The sequence below is a fragment of the Ruditapes philippinarum genome, unplaced genomic scaffold (assembly GCF_026571515.1).
Source record: "Ruditapes philippinarum isolate M1 unplaced genomic scaffold, ASM2657151v2 ctg3155_1_1_1_1, whole genome shotgun sequence".
In the NCBI taxonomy this organism is placed as follows: Eukaryota; Metazoa; Mollusca; class Bivalvia; order Venerida; family Veneridae; genus Ruditapes; species Ruditapes philippinarum.
Genome location: NW_026856764.1, coordinates 17,594 through 33,352, shown reverse-complemented (window position 1 = coordinate 33,352; position 15,759 = coordinate 17,594). Strand labels below are relative to the sequence as shown.

Here is a 15,759-nt window from a genome sequence, read left to right as displayed (position 1 = left end):
TTATTCAGTCTACAAAGGAAGATATGGTCTCACACTAAGTATCGAAACATTTCGGGTGTTCAAAAATGAATGCAACTGGGTCAATTTTCAGAAATGTTTCACAAACAGTGCCAAATCATTATCTCAATACTTCAAAATACTCACCACCATGTGATATACAAATTTTTTGTCTTATAATCCAATTTTTGAATGTGATTTAATAATATTTTCGAGGTTTTCTGCTCAGACACTAGAAAAATAGCAGAACCAAATTTATTCGCGTTTGACATTTTATTCCCACAGGTGTTTTTTGAGCCTCGGAAATAAGTCACAAGGGGAAGGAAGCTGGGCAGCCTTTTCCTGTGTACTATGGCCGCTTTGTGTGACACAGCATTGTTATGCAACAACCTGACATCACATGACTTTGAAAATATTTGCAATAACAGATTTACCCTTTAGTAGGGCAATTTTAATAGCAGGACCTTGAATACACGCATCACCTTTTTTGACACTCATGGTGCGTTTTGCAATGAAAATCCTTTGACTTCCTTGAGGTAACCCATATTTTGTTATGCATCTTTTGCTTGGGCTCATAAAAAGAAAACCCAACTCTCATCGCCAGTGATGATTTTTGCGAAACATTGATTGTTGTATTAAGGGTACTGTTTCAACAATTGTTTGGAGATTCTTACACGAGCAAGATTCTACTCTTTTGTAAGGAGATGGAGTATTCATCTGGTACTGCTCCTATAGAGATACAAACTTATTAAGCCATATACCTAGTTGTAAATCTTGCATCAGAAGCAATCATGAATAATTTTTGGAAGACAATTGCGAAAACTGATTTTCTTTAGCTTTAATTTTAATATTTTTGTCACTTATGGATTTGCAATTAGTTAAAGCACGTAATATTACCCCGGTATAAGAATCCTGTCTTGGCCACCGGTATAGACGGAATATCTAGCTCAATGGTAAATTTCGACAACAGTAGCGAGACTCTGGCGAGGATTTGGTATGTAACATGTGAATCATAATTTGGAAAGAAATAACAAAAACTAAAATTTTCATTTTGCATGTTTTCTTATTCACATTTTTAACATATTTTACATGCAATTCATTCATAAAAGACCCGCGTTAAGATATTATTTAAGGCACGTGACATGTTTAACTAATAAGAATTAAACAAGCATTCTAACATTATTATAAACCGTAGAGATTCCTGTTTGATATGCAATAGAAATCAAATCCCCATGCATAAAAGAAATTAAATGTTTTGTTATAATCAAAGTGACATCTTTATATTTTTTAGTCAATTATTATTTCTTATTTAATTAAATGCATAAGTTTTTATTTTTATCAGTAATTAATTAACCAACATTTGATTTCGCAGTGTAGTCGTATGAATTGAATAATCTAGATCAAAAAGCCTGACAGAACTTATGTCTACCTGATATCATAGGCCCTGGGCCAGTGTGAAATTTGCGTTGAAGATGTGCTAAATTGACCTCTTTACACACCAATCTTCCTAATATACTATATTCCAATTAAAAATTCCAATTTCAAAAACAGTCCATAATATGCTATATAGTTATAGACAAGGTCAGTAACGAGCGCGTAACGCTATGGGACGTCTCTCGGCAAACTTGTGGAACATTAGAAAACTGCATTTTACAAATATTAGCGCTTGTACAAACGTTTCTACGCTCCAGACATTTAAAGTATTGAATATGCAATTGATTTACCCTACAAATCAAGTTGAATTTCCACTTATGGTTGCACAACGCCGATTTGTTTCGTTTTTTCTACTTTTCGTTCGCTTTCACCGACATATTGCCGAAAAAGGGGGAAAACTCCGTACAACCGTCACTATCCGGGCTCGGTAGGTATTAAACTACTATATTTTATGTATCAAATTAAGTAACGTTAGCAAATAATTTATGCTACATGTCAAAAAAAAACTTAATAAATAAAAATGAATGAATTAATGTAAGTAAATTGTCGTCGCACTAAACTGTGACTATTTATTATTTCATGTACAATTTTTTACATGGACTTTGCTGATAATTAGTTATCATATACACCTATGTAGGAAAAATTTCCGAAATTACATCCCTTGAAAAATAAGCCGCCTTTTGCAAACAGAAAAAACGCACTGTGAAAGGATTTTTATTCCAGAAACAAATAGTTTTTCCAGATATTTGCGTAGGTGTTTATGTCATGAGTGGTGAATTTCAGATTTCTTTGGTATAAGTTTGTTTTTAGTGAAGTATAAATACATTAAGTAACTTGAAACTTTGTAAGTCCAAGCAAAATGGTTTTGAATGAAAAACAGAAAATTGCCTTAAAGATGGCCATAGATGGTCACAATTTAGCTGTCCTAGGCTCTCCGGGTACAGGTAAAACATTTTTACTGAATCGAATTTTTGAGGAACTCAAAAGGAAAGGTAAAAATGTGCAAATTACTTGCAGTACAGGAATATCATGCTCTAATTTTAGTGGTCAAGCACAAACTGTGCATAGGTGGGCTGGTTTACAAGATGGGCGATACACTGCGTCTGAACTGCAAAATTTGATTAAAACCTCTCCAGAGTTTGAGCTAACGTTGCGACGGATTGAAGCAACAGATGTCTTGATTATAGACGAAATCTCAATGTTGAGTAAGAACATCTTTGAGCAGCTGGCAAGTGTTTGCTCCGTGAAAAACAGTAGCCAGTTATTTGGAGGTATGCAACTAATAGTGAGTGGAGATTTTTTTCAGCTTCCGCCCGTCCAGAACAATTTATACAATGACAATGGAGAATTTTGTTTCAAAAGTAAGGTATTTCAAACTGTATTAAAACACAAAATTATCCTGGAAGAAGTTGTTAGGCAACAAGATATTGACTTTATACGTATCATCAGGGAAGTGTCTACGGGGGATGTAAATGAACAGACCAACGAGTATATGAAACGCCTTGAAAGGCCAATAACGGGTGTATCAATAAAACTATTTTCAAACAATTATCTTGTGGATTTGTATAACAGAAAACAACTCCTTAAAGAACATGGAAATGTAATGACTTATAAATCTAAAGATGAAGTGATTGATGCAAGGTACAGAGGAAATTTAAGTCGAATGAATGTACAGTCAACACTTTGGTTGAAAGAATCAGCACCAGTTATACTTCTACGTAATTTAAGTAACACTTTAGTAAACGGACTTCAGGGAAAAGTCGTATCTTTTGACGGGGAAACACCAGTCGTACATTTCCCAGCAATTAATGTGACGACTAAAATTGATCCTGTTAATTTCACTGGTAAGAAAAAAAATGTTTTTTAAAAGATGAACAACTAATTTACATCACTAATATATATATATATATATTATTTTTTTTGATATTTTTCGCAAAATGTCAACGTCCTCGAAAGGGGTTTGACGACATAGATAATCGATTGAAAGAAAAGACATATCTATAGAATAGTTAAATAGAATTTGGATAAGATATGATAAAAATGTCCGATTAATTTAATATAAATGTATTTTCACATAATTTATTAAAACTATTCGATTAAAATCGGACAGTATTCTAGTTTCTTTCTCAAATGCTATAACTACATATGGAACTGACATAACAAAAACTTTGTAAAAGAATTAATGTTTAAAGTACAGAAAAAACGTCAACAAAGTACTTTCGGTTAGATATTTTTTTTTATTGTGATTAGTTTAAAAAATATACATGTTTTTGTTTGTAAACATATATCCCTTTTTGCATGTCAAAATGTTTTAGGTGAAATGTAAGTATACATACAAAGTAATCGTACTGCCAGATAGGTGATCAAATAAGACGTCAATCAAATCAATGTCTATTAATGTTTATAAAGCAAGGTGCAAAGAAAACTTTTGCATGCCGTGTGTTGCTTTAAAAGCTACATTCAATTAATCATTTTATTTGTACATTTAAGTTATTTGTTTGTACATAAAGAATGATCCATTTATCTTAATTACAACCTTGCAGTTTTTAGTCCTGCTGAGAACAGAATTGTTGCAACGAGACACCAGATCCCTTTGAAACTTGCATATGCAGTAACAATTCATAAACCTCAACAAATCGAATGTAACAAACTTGTTCATGAAATGATAAATGGAGACCAAGTGCAGATAACTGACTTCTGCAAAAAGATATTTCACTCACATAGAGATGTTATTGAATGCATGAAAATAAAGGAACCTGTTCCGGTGAAGGCAGAGGATATCACTGAATTTTATAGAAAGGCTACAGCTGTCGAAACAAGTGATAGTCATAAGCTTGCATGCACGACACTTTTTCAGAAGTACAACAAATTTGATAAAGCCCATTCCCATATATGCTACAAAATAACAATGGCTATAAGAAAATATCTACTTAAGGAAAAGGCAGACCTTTACCCAACAGAGGTTAAATCACATGAACTTGCCAAACGAACAACCACGGAAGCTTCGAAAGGAAGAATAAGATACGTCGGTGGTTACTGTATTCATCAGATAAGAAAGAAGTATCTAACTCTGCAACAGTCTCGAATGTACAGCTTAAACATTTTAAAGCAGACAGAGTTTGACGAGGCTTCAGATAAAATCAGTATTTTGAACAGTTTACGCGAGGAGGAGTATTTTCTGAAAAAATCAAGCTGTAAGCCAGAAACGCTGTTGGACATATCAGAAAAGCAAAATCTCAGCAAAGGCTTAGTTCACATTCCAGATGAGTTGTTTGACTTTTTTGAACATTTATGTGATTTCATTTTATCTCTTTTAACATTTGAAAATTTTCAACGCCATGGTGAAGATCTACACAAATTCGTCTTATCGAAATTACTCACATCTACTGATCTTCAAAGAGAGTTTGAATCCGTTGTAAAGAGCAGGAAGATTATGAACTCGTTGTTTTTTGAAACTCATGATGATATACCTTCAACGTATATTTTGGAACTGTTTCAAGAAATATTGAAACTTTTTCTTAAAGTTGTGTTCAACCAGTTCAGACGGGACATTTTGCAGTCGTATTCAGTTTCTAAAACGATGGAGCACAGAAAACAAGTCCAAGTTAAAAAGAAAAAAAAAGAATCACAGTCTATTACAAATGTTTCTTTCCAAACAATCGAGAAAGACTTGACCGAAGGAAAAGAAATGTCACATGCCTTGCTGAAGGGACTGGTGTTAAGCAAAGTCGATGTTTTTGCGACATTTAAAAAACCTGAGATACAAAAGCTTTTAAAAGCTTATGACATCAAGTTTATTCGTACTGTCTCAAAGTCGGATTGCATTAAGCTTTTGCAAGAGGCAGTTGTTACATGTAACAGTATGAAATATCCAAGTATCATCTCTACCCAAGATGTTCAACAAGCAACATCTTCCAAGGAACCAGTTCAAGAATCTACACATAATCTCGATGAGCAAGATTCTTTTGAAAGGACTCACTCTAGCCTTGGTAGAATTACAGGAACAGAGAATACTATGAATGAAGAGAGGCCTGGAACATCTCGTCAAGAGGAACAACTTTCATCGATGAATGTGCCTGGAGCTGTATGTGAATCCACAGAATATGTTGGTGAACACTTGTCAGACTCCCTTGATGTTAATTTGCCATCTGAAAACTCCTCAGATGAAGATGATGGATTGTGTAAAAAATGTCAAAAAAGAGGAAGGGAAGGAGTTGAATGGATCCAATGTAATGCTTGTTTAGCATGGATACACAGAAATTGTGCAGGTCTTAGATCAAAAAAGAAATGGGATCATTTTGCAACGGCTGATTTCTTCTGCAAGGAGTGTTCATGAAACGTTTATATATAAACTTGTTTAGAAAGAGAACATTTGTCAGTGTACTTATTTCATTATAAACTGATCAAACGATGAAATATCAGATGTTCTGATTTTACATGACTAGGGCCTATCCGATGTTACATTTACACTTTAGTTGTGCAGTGTATTTCACAAGACACGCCAAACAGGGAAACATCAAAACAAGCACTATATAAAGAAAATAGTGGAAATATGTGTGTTTGTTTTAAATAGCTAACAATCTTTTACACAGTTTTGCTTAATAAATAACGGCTATATGTCATTTTGTAGCTTCATGTTTTAATTTCAGTTAAGATGGTGAAAGAGTGTTGCCAAAGCCACAACATGATCCACTTTCTTTATTCTCATTTTTATTTTAAAATCAGTGTGTCACTTACTTAATATTGATGAAGAGTCTGTAGAAAATTGTTACATTTCATGGTTAGTCACTTACTTTCAATTATATATAAAATATATATAATGAAGCTATTGAGACATGACAGTCATTATTTATTTTCATTGGACATTGAATTGACTGAAAGTTACGCTTCATGAAAATGTCTTATAAATAGGTTTTGTATGTTTTTTGTGTTACAGTGCTACAATATTTACATTATAGTAAAACGATTGCATCTCTCATATGTCATTTTGTATGATTTTTTTGCCAGATATTTAATGCTGTTTTAACAGTTTTGAGTGAAAATCAAGAGTCATTCAGATATGTCAAGGGCATTGTTCTATTTAACGTTAAAGATTTAATATACATTTGAGCCACTCCAAAGTTGTTATTTTCAAAACCTGTCAGTGTTCACAAGAGAAATATATCACGTACAAAAACAAACGCGCATATATGCCTATAATTTCAAGTTCTGTATTGAGAAAATCTCACAAGAACTATCATAATGTATGGCAAGTATAAGTCTAAAATAATAAAAAGATTTTTACGAAGTAATCTGGATTTTTAAATAGATATTTCAATAAAACACAATTCGGCCAAAAAAGGAGATAGAAATGTATATTTACTCCTGTATCATACTGAATTCCTTAGGGGAAAATGTCGAAAGAGAATAGGGTAAATTTATTAAAATATTTCAAACCAGTAGGAGATTTTAGGACACGAATACAATAATGAATTGAAATTACTATGATTGCCGTACAATATAGTAAGTATAAAAAAGTATATCCATAGGATCCGCGTTAGAAAACTATAAAGAAAGTCCATTATTTGGTAAATGATCTGCCTGAATCCATATCTATTTCAGATACAGATATATTCATTATGTACAATCTTTGATAACTCTATTGTAATAAACTATTACAGATTTTAGTAGTTGACGAAATGATCAAGCAATAGTTACGAATTAAATGAATGGTTATGAATCGACCAGTGTGGTGAGATCAGTAAATGGACAGGTTACAAAATGACCAGCTCCCAAAATAAAACTGGAAATAATAAATAAAAAGGAAATAGCACTTAGAACTGAGGGGATATATAATAATTATTACTTACATGTAATTGTTTTTTCAGTTTTTTAATACATGCGTTATATAAACATATCTATCTACTCCTTACACTCTCCTATATAAGTGCGCGAACCGTTCGAAGTCCGCGTCTTCTATAATGCATTTGATTGCCTGTCTATGGAGTTGCGTAACATGTTTTCGAAGGGATTAGGAAATGTCGTAGTCGAGTTATCATATATCACATATTGCAAATTTTAATAAAGAATATTTATAGAAATTATAACCCCTAATCCTTCGTCTTTGCCCCTTGTACGGTAAGTGACGGAAAACTGTCATCAGGTTCAAAATAGTCCGAGTTTGAAAAAACCGTACCAACAATAGGTAAATAAAGTTATATTGACATAACAAGCTGTAAGAAAATAATTTACTTACCACTCAATCGCTGACATTTTTGGTTTATTAATGTTTCACTCTAAATCATAATTTGGCGCGTTTAATGCAGACGAACCCGCGATTAGCGATGACAATATAGTAGTTTAATACCTACCGAGCCCGGATAGTGACGGTTGTACGGAGTTTTCCCCCTTTTTCGGCAATATGTCGGTGAAAGCGAACGAAAAGTAGAAAAAAACGAAACAAATCGGCGTTGTGCAACCATAAGTGGAAATTCAACTTGATTTGTAGGGTAAATCAATTGCATATTCAATACTTTAAATGTCTGGAGCGTAGAAACGTTTGTACAAGCGCTAATATTTGTAAAATGCAGTTTTCTAATGTTCCACAAGTTTGCCGAGAGACGTCCCATAGCGTTACGCGCTCGTTACTGACCTTGTCTATAACTATATAGCATATTATGGACTGTTTTTGAAATTGGAATTTTTAATTGGAATATAGTATATTAGGAAGATTGGTGTGTAAAGAGGTCAATTTAGCACATCTTCAACGCAAATTTCACACTGGCCCAGGGCCTATGCCTGATATTAAAGAATGCAAAAATCATTTTGTAGGCTTCTCATAAATGATATTTTTGCAATTAAACTAGACAAGATTAGCAGCTAAGTAATGGCAATATATTATTTAACTGAATGTTCCATAATAATTTGCTGTGTTTTTTTTTATAGTAATTTAATATATTTAGCAAAATATAACATATTAAATCATATATATGACTAATATGTTTGCCACAACGATAGTTAAATCTAATTGGAAAAAATATGCTTTTTGAGACTTCATTAAGCTTTATTTTGTTTCGGTGACAAAATTATTTTGGTAAAATGCATTACAAAATGACTAGTTTTTACCTTTGAACAGCCAAATTTAATATAAATGAGGTCAGAGTATTTTCGTTTCATGCATATAACGAGTTCTTGTATTGTGCATTTTGTTTGGTAATCAGGTACATTTATACATAATATGAACAAATGGGCACTTTCTTAGGGAAAAATAACAACTTCCTCCTCGAGGTGATGTCTCATTGCCTTAGGATTGATATGTACTGACAGAACATTTGGCAACTTTTATCTTTTTAACTGTGGGGGTATTATGTCAATGACTATTCCTGTTATTGTCATAGCATATATATATTCCACTTAATTGATGTATTACTTAGGTTGTCCCGATATTCTTTGACAAGATTGTTTAAAAGCTAAATAAAAAAAATACGACTATGATATTTTATACCCATATTAAGGAAACATTTTCACAAATTTACATAGAACAATAACAAAAAACAACACAAATATCTCATAAATACCATGACAAGTATTTGAATCGTGGCGTACGTCAAACGTCAAAGCCGGCGTTAAATCTATTGGAAGGGGAAGAGACGAAAAATTAAAACATATTATAAGGAATGTTATGTTACGACAGAGAAGGTTTTTGTTACTGAACGGAAAATGGAATGATAAGAATTCGCTTCAAAATTTTAATCAACTTAAAATACTTTTATTGCAGAATTTATTTTAAGCTATTTAATTATTTCTGAATACGTCTAATAGATAAAAGTCTTAGATATTATTTAACATGTCTATGACTATTATTAAGTGAATGTATAAACTATGTTTTAGAAGCTGCATACGATATTACTTGTCCAATTAATATGGTCTATTCTTTTAAACTTAATGTCACCATGTTATCACACTGTGATTACATGTACCTTAGTGTGTAGAGTTCCAAACGCACTATATTTCTATGTGTGCATTTAAAAGACGTTAAAAGTGACTGTAAAGTAATTATCTTCTTTTTTCAAACATCAAATTTGAGCATAATAAATAGATAACATAACAATAATCTTACAAACCAGGTTTGATAAGAACAACACAAATGGAATCAATTGAGTAAACGTTACCGTTGTTAAATCGATACGTCAATGAATAATACTTGATGAAACACTATATCGTCAATTGTTACCAGCAGAACACATTAGCAGAACACCCCTCTCAGTGTAGTCATTCTTGCCGATTTCAAAGCGATATTGAATATTTTCATAAAATTTACAGTGACTGTGTTATATAAATTTACTATAATTTACAATAAAATTATTTAATCTGATCTCAAATCCACTACCATTAAGCAGCATTTTATCATTTTACATAATAATTAATATGTATTTTTGTTAACAGTGCATTCCTTGAACGGCCACTTGGACTTAGTAATCTTATAATAACGTTTGCCCGTTAGTATTTATTTCATAATGAATATCAAATCATGCGGAAGTTTTCTGCTTATAAATAATATATGTGCAACGGAACCAGTCGACATTTGCAGCTCAAAAGATAACAAAAATATTATTAAACTGCATGCTCTTGAATAATTTATTGTTTCCTTGACAAGTTATTACAATATATTTCAAAAAATGTATTCTATATGCTTAAGCTTTAATCAAACACGATAATACAACATGCTATGGCTCATATCAAAGAAGTATATCAAAATTATTTAACGGAATAAATTATATCAGCTTAAAGAAAGACGTTTTGGATAAGCAAGCATTGTTGTATTTATTGAAAAGAAAAATTCAAGACAGCTCATGGTAAATATGCTCTAGCTAGTTCAACCTGTCACGTACTTCATAACTGAATCGTTCAAAAGAAACCAACTTGGACAATTTTCCGGTTTTAATCAAACATGTCTATGAGACATGTCAAGAACACCAGAATTTTACTGATAAATGCTTATTATGTTACAAATCTATTCTGATTCGTGGCGGTCACGTTCCAGATAATCCAGATTCCAAACAGACCCAGAACAGACGATGTTTTTGAATGTTCACGCCTTACAAATATGGTCCTTCGGGATCATTGATTCCAGCACATTTAGTGTTGAAGATCAAATACCGCTCATGCCGGTACTTGGGGTCGTGAGAGATGTCGCATAATTCATAGGCATAGGCAGTCTAAATCAAACCGAGTCTGCAATTTTATGTCATTTTGTTGACATTATTGCTTCCGAATTAGTAACTTATTTCAAGTTATTTCGTATTTTCTAAACATTCTCATACAAATATAAGCTTGAATTTATTGAGCAATAATTTCTTGTGTCGTATTGTTTGGTCTGCTAAATAAAGTGTATTCATTGCTCGACTAATACGTGCTTATTTCGTATAAACTTATTTGTACAATAACTAAGTTCATTTCCCCAATCTCAATATCTGAAAACATTGGATTCCGATACAAATTGCTGTCTTAGTCACAATTAGGGCGTAACTAACACAAAGGGGAAAATTTAATTTTCCAATGCAGTGAATAGCTTGTCAATCAATGTTTTAACAGTGGTAAGGGGTAACTTTACAACAGATAAGCATTATAGTATCCCTCTGATTCGGCATTTTCCCGTTTCGTTACTCGTTTTTACCGTCCGTTTTCGAAACGTTTTCAGCGTGCTTACATTATGTCATTTGGCAGTTATGTTTTAATGATAGTAATGATATTCTATGCATGTTTCCAATGTCTACAGATGGACACCGAATATCAGATAAGGGAAGCATTAATAACTTCAAACATTTCATGATACTCTTTTCTTCCATGTAACTGCCACTTAACAATTTTTACAGGACGTGCGGGGTTAAAAAGAATTTTACAAAGCAATATACTATCGTAGTTTCCGTAATAAACCTTATTTGACTCTGTAATACAACATAAGAATTTTTATGCGAAAAATGCATGGACTGGTTTACTTTCTCTATTTTATGTGACATTTCCTGTTCACATAATATCCTGTTCCAAGAATTTCCAACCTAGCGGTTTCCTAGAAAGAATAATCATAATTAAATAATTTTTGTAGATTGTATGGTTTCAATACAACAATCGTTACTTCCGTAAGTTCCATATGATCAATTGATAATGTCATTTCTGTTTGATCTAAAGGCCGTAGATTTGCCAGTAATCTTTATTTTAGAACTTTAATGTCTGGTTTGTAAATTAAGATTTAACATGCATCATAATTACAAATTAGAATAAGATTTCACGTTCATCTAACCTACTCTGAAAGACACATACCTAAAAGGTTCGTAAAATATTTTGTTTTCAAATTGTTAAAATGTTGCTTCTTGAGTTTTGTTAACGGATGAAATACATGTATATTGCTACAATATATATAGAGGTTATTCTTTTTTTCTAAAATGCAGGATTTATTTTCATTGAATAATATGAAAATAACGCCACGAGTGAAATATGAAATATATGAAAATGAATCCTGTGCTTGAATTTTCTGTTTATTTCGACATACATTTTTCTATTTCGTTTTACATAAAGTTTGAAAGACTTCACCTTAAATTTTGTGGTTTGGTGAATTTAGGAAAAAGTTGGCTAGCAAGACACTAGTGAAAATACCGGAAAAAAAGTTTCACTGCATTGAAAAATAAATTTTTTAAGTGAAATTACAAAAAAATAAAATGCGCTTGTTTTTTCTTTAATAGTTCTCAATATTTCATTTATAAGTATATAATAATAAACAACATCAAATTACATTGTAACCACATACTGCATGAAATGAGCAGATATATTTTCAATATTCCACAGAAAATGAAAATATAATAATTTAGATAAACTATTGCCTTACGAGTCTATATCATGGGATTAATTCATATATTTGTATATTATTTAAATATAACATAGGAAAAAAAAAACAATATTTCAACAAGAAGAAAAAAATCATGGCACAAAAATCCACTCTTCTAGATCTGTAACAAAACACCTAGATTAGTTGATGCGACGGCATGGCCGAGTGGTTAACGCGTCGGACTAGTAATCTAATGATCGCTAGCCGCATTAGGTCAAACCCCGTCAGGGTCAAGTCGTTGTTTCCTTGAGCAAGAAGCTTTACACTCATTGCTCAGAACTGATTGGTTTCAGGAACAGATTTGAAAGTGTTTCTATACGCTTATAGCTTCCTACACAATTGAACTAAAATAAATTCTGTATTAACCAAAATCACCTAGATTATTTTCAAATTGCATATATACTCAAAGTTCCTAGTAAGCACCCGTATAATGCAAACATTATAAAATGTTTTGTATAGAATCGTTTCAAATGTTATAACCCGAGTTAATGTATTTGAATAGATTGATTAAATTGCATTAATTTTATATTTTGACTGTAACAATTCTTCGCATTTAGATATATGTCAGATGAACTACAGTAACAATAGTCGTCAAGGAACTAATTCTTATTTCATAACCCTTTTTGAACATATTCTATATGCTGCCTTTTCGAAAATCTCTATACAGATGGGCAGCAGTCTCGGATGGGCAAAACAATGTGTATACAATGTTTAATATTAAGTAAGAACATAAAAATAACGTTCGTTGCATTAAGTTCGTAATTCTTTATATACTTTACATCTTAGAACAAAATGATATCTATGTTAAGTAGCACATATCCGTTAATACATGTTTTCCCTGTTAAAACGCCTTCGTAGCTGTTTGTATTGCAAGAAATTTGGTTAACGTAGAACGAAGAAGTGCCCTTATTTTATATAACACCTACGTAGGTGTTTTAAACTTCTAATTAGGCTATTGTATATCCTACGTAGGAGTTTTCAAATTCCTACGGAGGAATTATTAAGTCCTACTTAGGAGTTTTAAGTTTTTTTTATCTCATACGTAGGAGTTATCATATTTACACAAAGGAGTTATTAAGTCCTAAGTAGGAGTTTTAAACTCCAAATTAGGTTTGATTTTATCACCTACGTAGGGATTTGAAAGTCCTACGTAGGAGTTTTAAACTCATTATTAGGCTTTTGTTTCTCCTAAATCCTAATTAGAATCTATCTTTTTATAGAACTTTATGAAATGGCACCAACACGCTTCCGTATTAATGCTTGCTTTTAAGGAACATGCTATTTAAATGAGCGTTTAATATAACTTTAATAACACGTTTAAGACGCATGAAAGACGCATCAAAATATAAAACGCTTATATTATCACTATAAAACGATTGTTATAAACATATTTATGATGACACCCGATTCATTTAAATTTGTCCATGTTACGCAACAGTTAACGTTTCTAAGTTTACATAGAAAAGATATCTCCTGCTGCCAGGAAAGTAAAAAAAGTTCAGCTTTAAGATATATTATAATGATGAAAGACATTCCAATCCGGAATACTAATATCTTACTATGTCGGGTAACTCCTCTAAGTTCAAATCATGCAAATATGTATTATAGATATGAAGCTGTACTAAAGCCTGCTCCTTGATAAACGTTGTAGATAAAGCGGGAATAAAACACTAAGTGGAAGAATTTTAGGCCAACCAACATGGCCTTGACTGCAATATTTCTGCATATACCCACGTCGACAAAATTTAATCCACACTTGCCTTATTTTAAATATAGCAGACTCACGGAATCATGATTACAATAGCTTATGAAATGACGTTTTGCGGATATAAACTCGTTTAAAAACTCTAAGTATTTTTTCTTTACTTGCTGGTTAATTGTTGATTGATAAACAATGCACATTGATTTCAAAGTTAACCTTAACATTTTTGTTGTTGCTTTTGTCACGATAAGGAAAACAAGTATTTATTAATAGAAACGTATTGTTCTTTCGTTAAACTTATTTCTTAATGCCAGAATACTACTGCACTTTATGTAATCCGGCAAATCAGTATTAATGAAAGCATATTTCATTTGATTACACATTATGTAAAATATCTTAAGTGATTTTCACCAAAAAGATTTAACGCATGTTTGGTTTAAAACGCTTTGAATGTACAAAATGTAAACATTTGTTTCCAAACGAAATCACAGGAGGCTCATTTCTCAATGATATTATTATATACATTTACCAGCAAGGGGAAATTCAAACACTGCTTTGAAAATTAATGAAAGTACAAGATATTAAAGTTTTCATTGAACATATGTAATATTGCATTCCTTTAGTGAAATAACCTTAAATCATTCTGGCACCGTTATATGTCGCAATGCCGCTAAATGTCTTACTTGCTGCTAAATGTCGTAGCTACCATTGCTGCTAAATATTGCAACCACAATTTAATGTAGTACAATCGTGTACGGTAATCATTAAATCATTATTGTTACACTACACCATGTCTTTCATTTGTACCTGCACCTCATTTAATATGTACACGCTTGTTTTTTTTTTCGGAGCTTTGCTTGGTGCCTTTTGTTTGTCCTGAATGTTGTAGTGGGTTTCATTCCGTGAACGTAGCTCTCGCTTGAGATATTTTTAACAAGAGTATTTTGATTAATAGCACATATTGTTATCCACAGTTTCTTTATCAATCAAATAGAATCAAATTGATTCAACGCACCCCTTAACATACACGAAAACGTACCCACTCACACATACACTTGTCCTAAGATGTATGAAATAATCAACACACAAACACTCTTTGATTTAAAACTTCATTAACAATCAAACTAAAGCATTTAAAATGTTTGAAATGTTTTTAAATTACTCGGCAGGAGACATGTTACTAGTTTTAAAAGTGTTTCAAGTGTATCAGGTTGATGCTTAATTGCCTTAAGCTTAAACATACATTTTGTTATCAGGAAGTAAGTGCATTTAAATGTTAAAATTAAAATGAAAGATCGGTGGGGACATTTCAACTTCATTAATTCCCGATTTCATCTTCGTGAAGTTGTAACTGTGAAATCGTGAAGATAAAATCGGGAATTAACGAATATAAAATTGTAAATTCACGACGTTAAAATTAAGAAATCTGTAAAATTAAGAAATCGGGAATGCATGAAGTTGAAATGTCCCGACGGGTCTTTCGTACAGTTATATATTGATATATAACTTTCTCTTCATTATCACATTATTCTATTTCTATGTGTGCACGTAATATTTGGATAATGATATTTAACACTAAGCAGTATATTAAATGAAAACAAAGCTAATAGTTTTAGCTCCAGCTTGTCATGATTGAAGAAATATATAAAAAAATTGTTTTACTTTGAAATAACCAATACCCGCAAATCTTACCAGCGACATAATATAAAGTCATTAATGAATAGTTGTATTACATATAAATAATGAGATCTTTTATAAAAAATAT

At 31.9% G+C, this 15,759-nt stretch overlaps 2 protein-coding genes across 2 annotated transcripts; both read left to right on the top strand.

Annotated features, from left to right (window-relative positions):
- Positions 1–1,435: 1,435 nt before the first annotated feature.
- Positions 1,436–4,078, top strand: LOC132747638 (uncharacterized; the record flags this gene model as incomplete). The annotated part of the gene is made up of 2 exons (XM_060737075.1): positions 1,436–3,275; positions 3,975–4,078. Coding segments are annotated over exons 1-2 (1,089 nt in total), but the record flags the coding sequence as incomplete, so codon positions are not given.
- On the top strand, positions 4,063–6,718 carry LOC132747640 (uncharacterized). Its single transcript, XM_060737077.1, has one exon. The coding sequence runs from the start codon at positions 4,094–4,096 to the stop codon at positions 5,765–5,767; it is 1,674 nt and encodes a 557-aa protein (XP_060593060.1). The 5' UTR covers positions 4,063–4,093; the 3' UTR covers positions 5,768–6,718.
- The last annotated feature ends 9,041 nt before the right edge of the window (positions 6,719–15,759 follow it).